The sequence below is a fragment of the Cyclopterus lumpus genome, chromosome 18, assembly GCF_009769545.1.
Source record: "Cyclopterus lumpus isolate fCycLum1 chromosome 18, fCycLum1.pri, whole genome shotgun sequence".
In the NCBI taxonomy this organism is placed as follows: Eukaryota; Metazoa; Chordata; class Actinopteri; order Perciformes; family Cyclopteridae; genus Cyclopterus; species Cyclopterus lumpus.
Window position 1 is genome coordinate 16515694 of NC_046983.1, and position 19248 is coordinate 16534941.

The 19248-nt window shown below is 39.5% G+C and overlaps 1 protein-coding gene across 1 annotated transcript in view; it reads left to right on the forward strand.

Moving 5' to 3' along the window:
• Positions 1–19248, forward strand: part of sorcs2 (sortilin-related VPS10 domain containing receptor 2) — a 226304-nt gene that overhangs the window by 84961 nt on the left and 122095 nt on the right. Inside the window, exon 2 of the mRNA XM_034557809.1 lies at positions 6427–6494. Within this exon, the coding sequence (XP_034413700.1) occupies positions 6427–6494 (68 nt within the window). The remainder of the gene's footprint in view (positions 1–6426; positions 6495–19248) is intronic.

Here is a 19248-nt window from a genome sequence, read left to right on the forward strand (position 1 = left end):
TTATACTCTAAATTAGGAAAGTGTGGGTGGCTATATGTTGCTATCCAAAAGTAAAGTATTCCACATGATTAGAATTGAAGCAAGACAGAAGGAAACATACTGCAGTCTGGACAAGCCATTTCTTCTTCAGAATAGGGATTATTGAATTGTTTGTTACTATATGTAATATAGTAAGTACTCACACTATTTGTTTCAGCACGTTTGCGTACATATAAAACATTCTGTGCTTTAGAGCAGATGCCGTTGCAGACCTGGAAGAGATCTGCAGTCTACTGAGTGCACCTTTTTAGTTTCTTTGTTTTCAAGAGATCAAAAAAGTCCATCATGCTTAGCGAATTCTAAAGGGACTAGAATCACTTTTCATTTTTCAGCATCTTTAAAAATCTCTAACATTGCAGAAGGTCGAGCTACCAAAGCTGTTCAAAAGGCTGTGCAAGTATTTTCCACCATAGCTAGTGCTACAGACAATAAACTCTAGATGTGACTGGGTGCTTTTATTCCATTGAGTCTTTGTAAAGCCTCCGGTTTCTATGTTTGCATTGGAGAATTACAGGGCACGTCTAGGAAAGGTCATGAACCTCAACAGATTTCCCCCTTGAAGACCAGCACTGATTACTTAGAGCCGGGTTAAATTGGGTTTGCAGTCTAGTAGCCCCGTCGGACCTCACCTCCCCTTCACAAGTAAGATGCTCAGATCAATGAACAGATTTGAGGGCCAGAAGGCTCTTCTCAATCCCTCGGCTTCATCGATTACCGATGCCTTATAGTCTTCACCCTCCAAATCTCACTGTCCTATTTTGTTTCTAATGCATCACTCTTGTTTCTCCCCACCATGAATCTCTAGCACCTCCCTTTTCCCTTCATCTTTTTTGGTCGTTCTCTAACTTTTTAATTAATGTTTTTCTCTTTTCCTCTCTTTGTCTTCACTCAAACCTATCTATTCTAAAATCTCTTTGGTCTCTCACCATCTTTCTTTTATCTCCCAGTCTCCCTCTAAATCTCATATCTCTCTTTATCGCTTCTTCTCCCTCGTCCTACAATCCCTCTCCCCGTCCCAAAAGCCTCAGGCTCCCAGCAAGGGATTATCACACATCTAAGGAATTCAGCTCTATCAGTCCTGTCGGTCTAATTATTTGTCAGATTGAGCATCGCCATTTTATTTCAGTCTCCACAGGCAACATCATGCTCGCAATTCCACACTCATGAATAGGCCTAATATGTTTGCATGGATGAATGGTTTATGGTTAAATGTGTTCAGGATTGCGATGGATTACTGTAATGTGTGTTACCAAAGATAGCCTTTAGTTGTTGGGGATGCACCCCATAATTTAAGAGAATCAGAGAGCGATGCATGTGCATTTGTGTGAACATCGCCTGTCCTGGGTGTTCCAGCCTCTTTCTTGGAAAACAAACCGTCAATTTGATCAGAGCCCAATTATAGCGATTGCTCAGATACTCATGGGAGAACAGAGGAAGCTAGAAAAAAGGGAAGAAAACCGCAGAGACCAAAAGAAGCATAAGATCATAGAGAAGATGGAATCAACAAAAGACCTGTTTGACATGAGGGAAAGAAAGTGAAAAAGTCAAAAGAGAAGGTATGTAAATAATTTTGGATCAAAGGGAGATTTAGACATGACAGTCACTTCCATTTCCAACGTGAACTAAACAAGCACAATTCCAGTAGTTCCATTATTTGAGAGTAGCAGGGAAAATGATATTGAAACATCTGCTGTCCTCATTTCAGAAAATGATGCAGGTTTCAGGGACGGATGATTACATTTGTGTTTCTCATCCTGGTACGTTGTACTCTAACATTATTGTCATTGTAACATTTTACTCTTTGCCTCTATTGTACAGATATGTGGACTATGGTGAGTCATTCTATAAATGGGTGTACATTTCAGTTCCATTGACCATTTTCTTAAAAAATAGCACATTTTATAGATTAAGGGAACAACAATTATTTAGTTTCTGAAGACTGTATGTGTACAGATTGTAAAGCCCTCTGAGGCAAATTTGTAATTTGTGATATTGGGCTATACAAAATAAACTGAATTGAATTGAATTGTAGCTCATGGGGAAGAGTGGTCTTCTTAAAACCGCAAGGTAGCCGGTAGCAAGTCGATGTGTCAAATTCTGTTAAACTGCAACATCTGTATCATGACATACAGAGGTCCAGGGCTAATAATTGACAAAATAAAAAAAATCTTCAGAAATTGTATGTGAAGAATAGAAAAGAATAACAAAGTTGAAATAATTTCGCTAACAATTACCACACGGTTCATATCCTCCATTCCACCTAAGTATATGGACTCGAGTGAGGTCAGGAGCTTTCTGTGTGGACAGAGCAAAAGGCAAGCAGAAGCAAAGGTCCATGTAATTGTCCTTCTCTCGTCTATGCCTGAGCAGTTTAATCTGAAGCTACTGTTAAAATGAAAAAAAGGAAGAAGAGAGACAGGTCTGTAGTTGTTGACTTCAGATGGGTCGAGAGTGGGTTTCTTCAGGAGAGGGTTGACTCTTGCCTCCTTCAGAGAGTTAGGGAAACTGCCAGTTGAGAGGGAGGTGTTAATAAGATGGGTGAGAAAGGGAAGAAGGTCGGGAGCAATAGACTGGAGAATGTGAGAAGGGATGGGGTCAAGGGGGCAGGTGGTTGGGCGGGCAGAGGTTACCAAGGTAAGAACTTGATTAGGAGACAGGGGGTGAAAGAGGAAAGGGAAGAAGATGAAGAAGAAGTTGATGGAAGTGTAGTGATAGAAGATGGATTAGTAAAAGAGGAGCGAATGTCATCTATCTTGGTTGTAAAGTAGTCAACAAGGGTGGAGAGAGGAGGGGGACATGGGGGGGGTCAAGGAGGTTGGAAAAGACAGAAGAGGTTTTTGGAGTTAGAAAACAAAGATTACATTTTGGTTTGGTAGAAAGTGCTTTTGGCTGCAGAGATGGAGAAGAGATTGATAGGCGAGCAGGTCGTCTGCATGTTTAGATTTTCACCATTCCCTTTCCGACGCTCGCATGGTAGCTCTCTCGGCGTAGTAGCTAGTGTGTTTGCTAGAGAGAGCGAGAGAGAGTCTCCCTGTGTATTTCCCTGTGTGTGAGAGAGAATCTCTTACAAATGATTTGTAAGAGATTCTCTCTCACTCACACACACAAACAGGGAAATACATGCATTTGTAACAAATGCATGTATTTCCCTGTTTTCGCTATAAAAATGAATGAGTGCATTCTTTCCCAAGAGCTTCTGAGTTTGTCTGTCTTTATTCCCCCAGTCTCTTTCTTTCCTTAAAGCTTTCTATTCAATGGCTGATTTATAGCACACAGTCGTCATGTCTCTGGAACAAACAGCTGGAGTTCATGAGAAGCTCAGCTATGAGCTTGACTGTCAATGGTGTCTCTTGTCGCTCTTGTATGAAGTCATCTGTGGGTCCTGACCGCCCTGTTGACCTTTCCCCAATAAAAGCCATTGGGCCCATTGTCAACTAGCTTACCAACAAGAAACCCAAAGTGGCTGATTATGTGGTTGTGGTATGACAAGGAGGCTACAAAAGAGGGATACTTCCTCTACAACAGTTTGATTTGGTCAGCAAGTTCATCACAAACTTTCTTACAATTTGTTATCTTGATCAACTTAGAATTCAGAGACTTTTTATCTGTCATTGTACATGAAAATTAATTTCCCACACTTTTTTTTGCTATAAATCACAACTTAAAGGCATGGCATTTCCTTAAAAAAAGAGTAACTGGATACTCTGCCATTTTTGCCCTATAGTCCAATGAGCTGTAGGTAGAAGCTGCCACGTTGTAGTCCTAACACACTGTTCTGTACTCAACTAATGTTCAACAAGGTCCAGTTCGAGAAAATGTCCTCATGCAAAGGTCCGGAACATCAGAGTAGTGTCTGACTTGCTATGATTTAGTCCCATATGTATTGAAGTAGCCTATAGCAGTTCTTTCAACATCTGTATGAAGTCAAATTGAATAAAGAAATAATTAATATCTCAACAAATAGTTTTCAAATTTAACAAAAATGAATTCAACTTAATTGTCTTTGCCCTGTAGCTTTAAATTATGTTCATTCAGGTTTCTAGTGATGTCAACCAAAAACGCCACATTATTATATTATTCTCTTGTAAAATGTGTATGCAGGGACTAAATCTGTTTTTGAAACCACTTGTTTCAGCTCTATTCTCTCTGTTGACATTATTGTTGGACAATGAATGAATGTGTTAGGATTCTGATCATATTGGGATCGTTTATTTTTCTGTTCCTTCATTTCGGATGTGAGTCGGTACGTTTGTCTCGTAGCAAAGCTTCACATTGATGCTTTTAATGATCGTTATGAGACAGACGAGTTTTTAACTGCCTTTGGGAAGAATGAACATAGAAGAGTCTTCTTGGTTAAAGACTGTTCGGCCTCTCCTCCTCCAGTCTCTCCAGCTCACTCGAACCGCGATGCTTATCGGAATACGCATATTTGATTGGCCGAGTAGCAACACGGATGTCATTTACAACGCCTGTAATTGGTCAGTGTGTGAAAAAAACCCATTTCCATTCATCTTAACAAGGAAGCACTTCTACACCAATTATGATTATTTTTTACAACGTTCAATGATTAATCAAGAAAATAGCAAGCAGAGTATTCGATAATTTAAATCAGTTTTAGTTGCTGAGTCTAATACCCGATTTGCTCTAAAACTTCACTAATCAATATTTGTGTAAAAACATTGGCTCAAATGTATCACTTAACTTTACACTCTACAAAGGCTTCAAGCTTCTTTGGCTCATTGTTAAGATTGTTTGGCCTACAACATGCCAAAACAGCTCCTAGCTAGGAGCTGTTTTTAGCAAGAAACCTTTGTTAAACCTAGTGTGCACTCCCTGTTCAGTACCAAACAGCTGGTGAACGACATGTAGATGAACATCCGCCCAATGACGCAGAACTACCGGCAGAGTTTGGAAGCTCACCTGCATGTAACAAGGATTTGATGGATATGTTTGCCATATTACAAAACATAATTGAACCATTAATACAGATAGATTAAAAGAGAACATTTATTTTTCATTTCTCTGGGTCTTTAAAACAAGATGAGGTTTAGGAGGCACATGTAGTGTTCAGCATGGTAGATCTAATCCTTAAATCAAGGGACCACTGATGTTACTGCCTGTACTGTATGGTGTCACGCTTTGCACCAGTTTCTCATTAGGAGAAGGACAGCTGTGCAGAGGCGGACAGTCTGTTTCCAGAGACACCAGTTTAGTCATAGCAGGCCAACAATCACTTGGGGAACACTTTCTACATGTTGCATGACTTGGAGAGCCTCAAACTGTGGTTCGTTCAGATATGGATACTGTCTAATTTTTCATCAGCAAAGAGAGAGTTTTATGACAGGTAGAGGTAGAGAAAAATCTGGCTGTTTTCTGTAGCTGCATCTGTTAGAGATGTTACCATGGTTGTTATCAGCCCTGTAAAGCAGGTTGCTGCTCCAGAAAATGTTCTCTGTTCTGGTTTCCAGGACTATATATACATCATTGGAAAGCCATGCTCCACCAGGGTTGGAACTCCTGAATTTCAGTATCTTTGAGCCAAGTGCCTAGAGACTCCATTGAGTGGCTTTGGTGGCAGTCTGTGTTGTAAAAAGTGATCTAGGACTCTCAAGCTCATTCTGTATTTCCCCAGCGTTGGTTTATTGCTTTAACTGAGCCTTGTGCATAAGAAAACTATTTTAAGATGCAGTTCAAATCCAGCACCACCTCAGTGGAAGGTCTTGAGGTTTTCTTTTTCAATAGGAGCAGCCACCTTCAACACTGCCTGCTGTTGGCAGCTGCCTCTGGGCAGGAATTCCTTGGCCTATCAACTCCCATTTGCTCTTGTTTCATAACCTAGGACTGTAAGCAAGCCTGTCAATTACAACGGAGCAACAAATTTACAAACAGTCCAATTTGCTCTCCGGTGCTTGGAGTGACCATTTGGGAATGCACCCAAAGACTTAGAATGGAAATATATCTAAATTAATAAAAAATACTTTACTTTTTCATATCCCATCATTTTAGTGGCTGTTGGTGTCTGCTTTCTTTTTTTTAATGAGTAATTTGAAAAGCCTGATTTCATTCCCTAACCCAGTTGCTTTAAAAAAAAAAAAAAAGTTGTTATGCCCATCCTTGCTTTGACAGATTTGTGTTTTAGTCTTTAACAATATTAATAGAGTAGTAGGAAAAAGTCAAAGTGAATGGTTTAGTTTCAGGATAGCAATGTAGCTATGCTATCATCAGGGTGCTTGTTTATTGTTCCCATATAAACCATGATCATTTAACTTTATTTTCACTACACCCTCCTTGGAGGACCCACCTCAAACTCTGTGTACCACTGCACTAACCAGTCCTTTTCTTCATTAGTACCTTAAATGTGTCTCTCTCCTCCACCTTTTGTTACAGGTCATCCTGATCCTGACCAAGTACTACCATGCTGACTCAACCAAGGTGCTGGAGAGCTCAGTTTGGAGGTAGGGCAAACATTTACACCATGTTTGCGCTTGCTCGATGTCTTTGTCATGTTTGTCCCGGATTCATGCAGACCTTTCACCGGCAAGCAGCTTCCTTTTAACAGCGAGGTCAGTGTAGGTCTCGGTTATCTCTCCGCTGTGCTTCCTCAAGGAGACAAGAGTATTATTGAGTGCTAGGGCGGTCAAAACATCAGCAGGCAGCTACTGGTAAAGTGGAGGAGTGGCGATGCAAGGCCAGAGCAGGCATCTGTTTGGGAAGATAGCATATCAGCATGGCACAGGGCAGGACAGCGGGCAGTGCCAGGGAGAGGGGTCAAGTCTGGCTGCCAGAGCAAAGCTCCCTTTTGCCAAAACACTTCACACTTCACTCGCTTGCAGCAGCAGAAAAGGCAATGTATCCACTTCATAACAAGTATATTTTGATATGCTCTTGGATTATTAAAGTCCTCTGTATTCTACATCAACCCTACCAGCTCCTAGATACGGGTGTGGAGGAAACTTGAATTAAGTACCACAATTAGACATGTTTTGCCATTTCAGGATTTCAATATAATTAAGACTGGGCTAAATAATCTAACAAAATATTTTTCTCCTTCCCCTGTTGAGGTTTTTACGTTTTTTCCTTTTGCATCAGGGTTTAGATTAAAGTGACAATTGAATAACACTTTTTTAACACTGCTATGTCATGGTTAGACTATCAAGTCTTGATTATTATAGATCCACAGTTCATTGGATGTATTCCCTGACAACTGTCATTTTACATTACATTCTTCAAAGAAGAATACATGGTATCAAGTATGGTATAAGTGCCATATTTAGGGGGGGAATATACCCAATGGTATTTACAATGTAATAACCAGTCAATTTGGAACAAACTGTTCAACTCAACAAAAAGAAGATCCACTAGATGGCGGAAGGGTACTTTACAGCTTGACTTTCCTCACCTGTGAAAAGTCATCAGATCCTGTTCTTTTCCTAGTCAAATCTTTTTGTTTATGATATTATATTTGTTGTGTTGCCTGAGGTGGCGTATGGTAGCTGGCACACAGACTATAAAAATATGTTTTTTGTGTCAACAATATGTCCGTTGCTGACATAACTAACAGGGAAGGTAAAAGGTTACCACACGGCGACTTTAGGGAAGCAGGAGGATTTTACAATGTTGTCTTTGATTGCAATGCTGCACTAGTGACAAGCCAATGACAGGGGATGGCAAGCAACCGGCACAACTGATGTGCTTATTTGATGAGGCTCTATTCTGCGATGAGGGCTGCACATTTATTTTAGTTTTTCTGGTCAAGAGAGTTGAACATAAAATAATAATAATATACCTAATAATTGCCAAACAATACAGCACTAAAATCAGGATACATTTTGCAATGATTACACATATTGCGCTGTTGAGACAATTCCTTTACTGTGACATCCTTAAAGGTACATTGTGTCACCTTTTAGCTTTGAGCTGTAGAGAGAATCGCCTATGCTTTTGGTTGAAGTTTGAAAGTTCATTTCAATAAATTTTTTACATGGAATTAAAATGTCTACCTTTCTCTGAGAGCATTGCTAACCTGCATAATATAACAGTTGTCTACCTTTTTGAGCAGGCCTGCTCAACATGGGCCAGATGTTTCTAGTGAAATTAAAAAAGATTATAATTTGAAGGAAAAAAAGATATATAGCTTTCGATTATTTTTCATTATCTGTGCAAGACAGGCAGAGTGACACTTGGGTGTCAGGTAACAAAATCATTGAAGGGCAGAGACATAAAAGGCCTTTCAATTAAGGTAACTTCTGATTTTAATACCATTTAGCATTTTAATGAAACAATACAATACAATAGTGTTTGCTTTTGGCCCGTGACCTACGATTGAGTTTCAGTTTTGGCCCTTTGAGGAAAATGTTTGGACACCAATGTTGAAGAGGGATCTGTGCGAAGGAACAAAACGGGAGGAAGGCACTTTTTTTCCAAAGATAAAAAGTAAAGCCAGAGTGTCTGGCAATGGAAGATAGTGAATAAATAGCAGGGCTGAATATAAAACCCACAATGAGTTCTGACTGAGACTTGCTTGAGGACACATGCATAAGATATTTACCTAATCGGATTTTGCCACTCTGTCCACATGTATGCCTTAAATAGAGATCAAATTGGATACTGTATCGGAGTAAACACAGGGAAAGGAGCTTGGAGATTAGGCAAAGATGTAAGGATTTGCCACTGCGTTACTGAACACTGCGATAACTTCATTCAATTTCAATTCAGTTTATTTTGTATAGCCCAATATTACAAATTATCCTCAGAGGACTTTACAATCTGTACACATACGACATCCCTGACCTTTGACCTCACATCAGAACAGGAAAAACTCCCCAAAAATAACCCTTCACAGGGAAAAAGTGAAGAAACCTTCAGGAGAGCAACAGAGGAGGATCCCTCTCCCTGGATGGACAGATGAATAGATGTCATGTGACCAGAATGAACAGCATTTACAAAGTTACATAAACACATTACATGAATATGACAATGTATGAATGGAACTCCAATCCATGAAACAGAAAGAGGTAAAGGGGAGGGGGGGCGGGGCATCAGCAGGGCCAACGCGGGAGGCCGCATTGGCCCTGCTGAAAGAACACTTCTTGAGACTCTCTTGGTCCAAGTTGAGCCATGAAATACTCAGTAAACCTTTTTGATCATCAAAGTGGATCAGATATGCTTTTTCTTTTTCTTTGAGTCCTCCGTGTAAGCATTTCTTTTATTGTCAGACAATATTTAGCTCTTCAATTAGTAGGCAAGTGTCAGTGTCGTTTTTTTTTATTTGATGGAAGGAGATGATTTATAATAGTTTACTAGTAATGATTATCACATAATATCCTGATCTTTGGTAAGGTTATTGATTTCTTTAAAAGGGCTGAAGCGTCTTTACTTACTTGATTTGGTAAAACAGGTCACATAGTGAAGTGTTTTATGAGTTGACTGGAAATACAATTACCTCGGATTAATTTCCAGGTATGTTGGCTATTTAAAGCTTTATCCCACAAAGTATCCACATAGTGGACCTTCAAAAATACATAAGTATGTACATCCTAATTTTTACTTTAAAAATGTTTATCATTTATCACTTGTTCAGTGGCAGCTGGTGGAATTTATTTTGGTAGGGCCATTCAGTCAATTTCAGCAAACATCCCAGTAAGATTCAATGCAAAAAAGTATCAAAAACGCATTTCAACTTTGTAGTTAAATATTTTAACCTTTATTACATATAATAAGGACATCTTATTCATACAATTCAATATATTAATATATAATAATATCCAGTATATGATATATACATATATATTTATATACAATATGAATATCATAAATATATTATAATAAAATATAAATATTGTAGAATATAAATCACATATATATATATAAATATATGTGTATATATAAGATTGTTTTTATATATATATGTATATATATATATATATATATATATATAAACAATCTAATAGAGCATGTTTATATATTAAGATGCCCTATGAACCTTGTTAGGGTTAAAGTGTGCCTGTTTTTATCCACCTCCTTCACTTTGCCCAATATGTGTGTCCTGGTGTTCTCATGTTAGCATGTGTGCCCTGGTTTTCTCATGTTCTCATGTGTGTCCTGGTGTTCTCATGTGTGCCCTGGTGTTATCATGTTCTCATGTGTGTCCTGGTGTTCTCATGTTACCATGTGTGTCCTGGTGTTCTCATGTTCTCATGTGTGCCATGGTGTTCTCATGTTATCATGTGTGTTCTGGTGTTCTCATGTGTGTCCTGGTGTTCTTATGTTATCATGTGTGTCCTGGTGTTCTCATGTTCTCATGTGTGCTCTGGTGTTCTCATGTGTGTCCTGGTGTTCTCATGTTCTCATGTGTGCCCTGGTGTTCTCATGTGTGTCCTGGTGTTCTCATGTGTGTCCTGGTGTTCTCATGTGTGTCCTGGTGTTCTCGTGTTCTCATGTGTGTCCTGGTGTTCTCATGTTATGTGTGTCCTGGTGTTCTCATGTTACCATGTGTGTCCTTGTGTTATCATGTGTGTCCTTGTGTTATCATGTGTGTCCTTGTGTTATCATGTGTGTCCAGGTGTTCTCATGTTATCATGTGTGTCCTCATGTATGTGCTGGTGTTCTCATGTGTGCCCTAGTGTTCTCATGTGTGCCCTAGTGTTATCATGTTATCATGTGTGTCTTGGTGTTCTCATGTTCTCATGTGTGTCCCGGTGTTCTTATGTTCTCATGTGTGTTCTGATGTTCTTATATTCTCATGTGTGTCCTGGTGTTCTTATATTCTCATGTGTGTCCTGGTGTTATCATGTGTGTTATCATGTGTGTCCTGGTGTTCTCATATTATCATGTGTGTCCCGGTGTTCTTATGTTCTCATGTGTGCCCTGGTGTTCTCATGTTCTCATGTGTGTCCTGGTGTTCTCATGTTATCATGTGTGCCCTGGTGTTATCATGTGTGTCCTGGTGTTCTCATGTTATCATGTGTGCCCTGGTGTTATCATGTGTGTCCTGGTGTTCTCATGTTATGTGTGTCCTGGTGTTCTCATGTTCTCATGTGTGCCCTGGTGTTATCATGTGTGTCCTGGTGTTCTTATGTTCTCATGTGTGTTCTGATGTTATCATGTGTGTCCTGGTGTTCTTATGTTATCATGTGTGTCCTGGTGTTCTTATGTTCTCATGTGTGTTCTGGTGTTCTCATATGTGTCTTGGTGTTCTCATATTATCATGTGTGTCCTAGTGTTCTCATGTGTGTCCTGGTGTTAAGCCCTAACTATAAGCACTATTAAAGAGGTAAGTCTATTCTTAAATGAGGTGACTGTGTCTGCCTCCAGGACTGAAAGTGGAAGCTGGTTCCATAAAAGAGGAGCTTGATAACTGAAGGCTCTGGCTCCCATCCTACTTTTTAGGACTCTAGGAACCACAAGTAGCCCCGCATTTAGTGAGCGCAGCTCTCTAGTGGGGCAATATGGTACCTGCACAATCCATGTAAGCAAAAGGAGGTAGAGAGGAGGGGCATCAGCAGGGCCATGGCCAGTAGCAAGACCCGGGTTGCAGTTAATCCGGATTCTACTTGTATCACAAACTTACAAGACAGGTGAAGTCTGATTTGCAGGGCAGTTTAAACCTTAATGAGATATGGTATTAAGATTGCCGTTCATTGTCAGTGACATAACCATTAGGCCACAGGGCAACACCCAATTAATCTAATTCAAAACTAAAATAAATTAACTTTGTCTTGAAATTATATTTCCTTCAAATGTGTCTGCTGATGTCCCACCACAATGTGCTTGACAATGTTATTCTTAAAAATAATGTTTGGTGGATTGCTGTGAAATTTGGTACATACATTCATCGTCCCACTCAGAATTGAGTATAAGCTCTCCCTCCTCACTCATCAGTGCATTCACGGACATGCTTCCAGATACCTAAAAGAACTACTCACCCTCCAGACCTCCTCATTCATCCTCCGCTCTGCAACCAGAAACACCCTCCAAGTCCCCAGAACCAAGCTCCGCACTATGGGCGATCGGGCCCTTTCCTCTGCAGCTCCGAGGCTGTGGAACACCCTCTACCACCATCTGAGGGACCCACAGACTGCAGAGGCTTTTAAACGTGACCTGAAAACTCACCTTTTTAAGAAAGCTTACTGCTAATATATATTTTATAGGCTCTGCTTTTAAATTTATCTTTAAAATGTTCTTGTTTTATCTTTTTGCTCTGTAGCATTTTGAGATTGCTAAATATAAAGTGCAATACAGAGGATGAATTATAATCACTTTGATAAATATAGTGACATCAGGTCAAACTATTTATTTGTGTATTACTTTACACAAACCTGTATGATGATATTACACCTGCTAAAAAACAAGATGTTAGAATAATCATTGCAAACATGTCAACATGCTAATTTTAGCATTTATCTCAAGTACAGCCTCACAAATCTGCTATCAAGGCTGTTTTTGTTATAGTTTTTCAAGACAAGAGCATTCATAAAACCTCATTTTCATTGAGCCCTGTGATATACTTAGAGTTGCAAGGGGGCGGAATGTTTCCACGGGAATTTTGTCTCGGGAATTTGGGGAATTTTGAAAAAAAAGTTTTTGTGAAAAGCATATAACAGGGAACTTAAATGTAGTTGAGAACAAGACTATGCACGCCGAGCTCAGCTGGTCCCTGAATGCAGCTGGTTGGGAACATTGTCTGCCAGAAACATAAACATAAAACGTTCTGTTGTTTTTGAACGTCTTTGTCATCAGTGTTGTCTGAACGTTTCAGCCCTATGTCTGGCAAGTGTGAGAGCGCCGAGTGGCGTAGAGGACAAGAGCGGTATTGCAGACAGATAGAGATTTCAATTATAGCTGCAACATATTGAAAAAAATAACTGAACTAGTTCATTTTTTGGAGCTGTGAACTTAGTTCAACATTTTGAATTATGAACTATGAACTGAACTAGTTCATTTTAAAATGTGTGAACTATGAACTGAACTAGTTCATGTAGAAAGTGAACTTTCCCAACACTGTTTGTCATATAGCATATTGATTACTTGGTAAACTGAAGCCATGTTTTAATACCAAGTTTATTTGTATACAGTAGACTAACTTGTTACAGCAGTGAGGAGGACGTTGATGAGGTCCAGGAAGACAGCATTTAGACCTGAAAGGATTCAGGGAAAAACACACACAAAAAAAAAAAGTGGTACACCTTTTTTATTCAACGTTCATATTTTTGTTGTTCGATGAAAGAATAAAGTTCTACTCACAAAATGTCAAAAAAGTAAAAAAAGTCATTTTTAAAAGTTGCATTATAAATGTTTGCATGCATGTCTGCTTATGACGAGGTACATACAGTTAACTTACCCCAACATTTCCAGTATATTCCCGTTAATTCCCGTGGAAAGTTTCCAACTTTGAATATTCCCGGAATTTTGCAACCCTGGATATACCTGCCTTTGGCCCAGTGTCAGCTGGGATAGGCTCCAGCACCCAACCACCCTCCAGAAGATAAGTAGCTATAGATAACTGATGGATTGTTTTGCCCTGAAAGAGAAGGCTTCTTTAAAAGGTCCTTTTTGCATTTTATGCCTTTGTTAGATAGTAACAGTAGAGAGATGGCAGGAAATGAGGGCACGGCGGTACCCACCTGGACATAATACAGGGACAGTGCAAAACATAATCACTACTTTAATCCTGAGGCCACCAGTATGAAAAGATTCCTCCCAAAGATTCCTCTCACACGGAAATTGAGGATGTACATTAGTTTTAATGACTGTATGCAGAATACCTTGTTGTATATTATGATTATAAGTGTTATTATATAGCATTGGATAAGGGAAAGTATGACATTCACTCTACTGCTTCACAGAGTTTGGAGGAGAAACAACATATATAATATATATAAACTAAATAACTTGCTATATATATATATATATACATATACTAATTGGGTGTGTATAAGTGCTTCAAAGAGATGGACGGATAAAGGAGGAAGATAAAAAAGACCGGAGACAAAGCTATATGTGATCAATATAGGCATACCTGTCCACATCACTGCTGATGTAGTGTAACCACAAAATGGCAGGCAAAACTGAATTATAAAATAGGATTTTGCAGTTTTTGGGGCAGAAGCATTAAAAATAATAAGCAGGATGAGGAAGTTTATTCATGACGTTTGCCCATTGTTCAGTAACACTATTAATCTGTTAGACAATGGAGGATGGAAAGGTACATGAAACTCAGTCTATGATCTGATTGGGCCTGAAATTAACTGAAGAAATGAGAGCATGTGGACATGTATACTACATAATGCCATTTAGTGTGTGTTTGTGCACAGGTTTATTGTCTGTGTAGCATACCCCTCTGACAGATGGTCTTGCACTTGACTGGTGATTTTAGTTTTTTATTAATAGTTCCCAAAACCAACGTAAGAGCTGTGTACAAAGGCACAAAACAATAATTATGTTTCGTTAGCATTAATATAACATACACACAAATCCAACAGTTAAGCTAATGTCCTTAAAACATACACAGTTATTACATTCATTACAGATAAACTAACCTTGTGCCTCTTCGGGGGAGTGCTAAAACCTTTACTTTAGTCCTTGTTTTGTTTAAATCGGACATATTTGCCGTAAACGTAACCTTAAATCCGCCTTCAAAATAAAAGCATCTTCTTTCAAAACAGGAAACGAGACACATCTTGCTCAAGGCTGTCAAAAACATGAAACAAAAAGAACAAATAATCGCATAGATGAACAGTGCTTCAAATAGTTTTCAAATTTTTATTTGCCACACTATTGCTGTGCTTTTAGGGACGGCCACTACATCGATTATAACGTCACTAATGTTAGCAAAGTTGAAAAGCATGGCAATTTAATTTTTCACCAAGTAGCTTCTGCAGTCACTTACACATAAAATGACATGCAAACCTACAAAAACCTAACCAGAATTCTATACACATACCCAAAAAGCGTTCAAAAAAAAGAAGAAAGAAAGAATATAGAAAGTTATGGGATACATGAAAAAACACATAAGACGATCTAAGGCTGGACAGAGAATTTTAAATGTGATTCTTGATTTTACAGGGAGCCAGTGCCGAGCAGCTAATACAGGAGTATTGTGATCTCTTTTCTTAGTTTTTGTGAGTACACGAGCTGCAGCATTCTGGATCAACTGGAGGGACTTAAGAGACTTATTAGGGCAGCCTGATAATAAGGAGTTGCAGTAATCTAGTCTGGAAGTAACAAACGCGTGAACCAGCTTTTCTGCATCTTTTTGAGACGAGATGTGCCTGATTTTTGAAATGTTACGTAGATGAAAAAATGCAATCCTTGAGATTTGCTTAACGTGGGAGTTAAAGGACAAGTCCTGATCAAAGATAACGCCGAGAGGGGTCACGTGATGCAGCGAAGCTAGGTAGACGCAGGCCCACAGGCTCTTCAAACAAGTCAATTTTAAATTATTTTAAAACACCCAAACTCTGTCCGAAACTGGTCGGGTAGCTTTATTATGGTTCGAAGAACTCGAGACAAGCAACGGAACTCAGCTGGTGAACAAAATTCGACATCTATTGATAAAACAACTCCCGAGAATTGCAACGAAGAAGTTCATGTCATGGCGGCGGCAGGACAAGAGCACCTGGATGGTGTAAAAGACTCCCTTATTCTTCAGGAGATACGAAACGGTAATCAAGCTCTCTCCAGTAAACTCGATGCTAAAACGGCAGAAATTAATCAATCTATCTCTGGACTAAAAGCAATGCTGGATACATTGAGTACCCGCACAACCGAAGCGGAAAGCCGTATTAGCATAGCAGAGGACCAGCTGGTGGGCCTAGATTCTCGCGTCCAAAAACTAAGTAAAGAAAATTATTTTTTATTGGAGAAAGTCGACCAGCTGGAAAAATACAGCTGACGCAACAATATACGTGTTGTTAACCTGAAGGAAAACTGCGAGGGAAACGACCTTGTGAACTTTCTTGCGAATTGGATCCCGGCCACTCTCTGACGAGAGCATTTCACTGAGCCGCTGTTTATAGAGCGAGCACACCGAGCTCCTACGCACCGTCCACCTGCACACCAGAGGCCGAGACATGTATTGAAATGCCTGCTTAAATACCAAGACCGGGACAAAATCCTGCGCATCGCCACACTGAGGTCCCGGGAGAACAACGGTCCCGTCATGTTCGTGGACAAGTCTGTACTGTTCTTTCCTGACCTGAGTGCCAGCTTGATGAAACGCAGAAAGGAGTTCGACCAAGTCAAGAGGGAGCTTCGATCCAAGGACGTCCCGTTTGCCCTGCTTCATCCTGCAACATTGAGGGTCACGCTTACCGATGGAGGGAGAAAATTCTTCAAAACACCAAGAGAAGCGGCATTCCTGCGCGACTCCCCGGAACAAGCATAACGGACCAGGCGGACGACAATAGGTGGATGAAACCCACGCAGCGGCAGCTACGGAGCTGTCTAACATTATCACTGCCGTCACTATTGTTATGCTGAAGATGTTGAGATATAAAGTAAGTGATGGCAGCAATTCAAGCTTAAGTTTACTGTGCTGATGGATTGGTTTCATGTTAACCCACCCTGTTTGTATTCTAACAATTTCAGAAAAGGGTGTTTTCAGCATTTTTGTTATTTCTGAAATGGATACTATACATATTGTAAAAATATTTCTCAGACAGAGCCTTGGGCTGGTTTATTTAGTTCTGAACCATGCCAGACATGTCATACTTGACAAGTGCAAAGTGCACAACTCATTTTGATAGGGAAGATAGTGTCAAATGTTCAGGAATAGGCACTTGGGGGGAAGAGGGGTGGGTGAAGGGGTTTGTTTTCTTGTTTAATGTCGGTGCTTTGGTTTATCTTTTTTTCTTTCATCACAGGAGATACACTGGCTCTTGCACAGAGCATTTACAAAGAGGCTATGCCACTCTGATATCCACACTTAGTATTAATGAATAGAGTAGTTAAGTTTGTTAGCTTTAATGTGAATGGGCTAAATGGACCAGTTAAGAAGAAGAGAGTTTTGACACACCTAAATAAATATCGCTTTTTTACAAGAGACCCATCTTACCACACAGGAGCATAAAAAGCTGAGAAGAGAATGGGTAGGACACGTATTGTCATCCTCATTTAACTCTAAAGCCAGGGGGGTTGCTATTTTAATAAATAAAAACATTCCAGTTACAATTGAAGAAACTATAATTGATCCAGCCGGCCGCTATGTCCTAGTTCATGGCCAGATCTACTCTGAACCCTGGACTCTGTTAAACTTATACGCACCCAACTATGATGATGAATCCTTTGTTCAAGATATTTTTATGAAAGTATCAGGGGGACAACAAAACATACTTGACTTTAATTTTTGCTTAGATCCTATATTAGATAAGTCAGCAACAACATCATCCAAAACAAAAGCTGCCAAGACTACCTTATCATTTATGAAAGATCTAAACCGGACTGATGTGTGGCGACAGATGCATCCTCAAACTAGAGACTATTCCTTTTACTCCTGCCCACACAACTCTCACACCAGGATCGACCTTTTCTTATTGTCAACACAGCTAATTCATAGAACAATAGAATCTGAATATTTATCTAGGATGCTGTCTGATCATTCACCTTTGACCCTATCTTGATGCCAGAAAAACCAGCAAACCAACATAGATGGCATCTGAACCCTACTCTCCTTCAGAGACCAGACTTTTGCCAGTTTATTAGGGACCAGATAAAATTGTTGAAACAAACTGCCCTTCCTCCCCCAATAGTTTCATATTATGGGACACGCTGAAAGCATATCTAAGAGGACAAATAATATCTTATACAAAAGGTATCAAAAAGAAATATATGGCAGAGATAAATGAGCTAGAAGCAGATATTCTGAAATTGGAAAAGGAGTTTAAAAAATCTGGGTCTAAAGAACTTTACCAACGGCTGGTTAACAAAAAAGTAAAATACAATAGTTTTTGACAATTGAAAAAATCATCTTAAGAACCAAACAAAAATATTACGAATTGGGAGAGAAAGCTCACAAAATCTTGTCCTGGCAATTGAGAACAGAGGAAAGCTCAAGGACAATTAATGCAATTCAAACTGAAACTGGGGCAATTTCACGCAACCCAACCGAAATCAACGACGCATTCAAACAGTTTTATACAAATCTTTATATATCAGAATCACCAGAATATCTAAGATCGATGAATTTCTGTCCACTATTGATTTGCCGAAACTCGGCCACGAAGACCAAAAGAATCTTGATTTGCCCTTCACTCAGAAAGAAATCGAAAAGGCCCTATGCTCACTACAACCCAATAAATCACCGGGAGAGGACGGCTTCCCCCCTGAATTTTACAGAGAATTTAAGGACTTATTAACCCCCCTTATAATGGACGTGATTAACTTGGCATCTAAAACTCAAACCCTTCCTGAGTCTTTCTCCTCTGCCATAATCACCGTGATTCACAAAAATAATAGGGATCCATTAAAGTGTTCCTCTTTTCGACCCATTTCACTATTGAATTCAGATTATAAATTGATTTCCAAAGCCCTGGCTAACCGACTTGGCCAACATTTGCCAAAATTAATAAACCCAGACCAGAGCGGCTTTATTTTGAAACGCTCATCAGCCAATAACCTGTGCAGACTCTTTAATATTATCCATCTAACAAAATCTAAAACTGAACCTAGTGTAGCTGTAGTATTAGATGCTGAAAAGGCCTTTGATAGGCTAGAGTGGCCGTATCTATTAAAAGTTTTGGACAAATTTGGATTTGGCCATTTATTCATCAATTGGGTGAAAACCCTTTACCATAAACCCACAGCCAAAATTACCACAAATGGACAGACTTCGACAGCATTTCCCTTGAGTAGATCAAGTCGACAGGGATGCCCTCTGTCTCCAGGACTATTTGTCCTGGCCATTGAACCACTTGCTGAAGCAATTAGACGGGATCCAGATATAAAGGGGTTCAAAGTGGACCAAATAAATCATAAAATTAATCTCCTGGCAGATTATGTAATTCTGTATCTAACAGACCCGGTTAACTCTCTCACTAAATTGCAGATGCTGCTAAACGCCTATGGTGCTATTTCAGGATACAAGGTCAATTTGGAAAAAAGTGAAATTCTTCCACTAACAAACTTTGATCACACCGAACACCAACAAACAACCCCATTTAAATGTCTCCAGAATATTAAATATTTAGGAATAACTATAGACAATAATCTTAA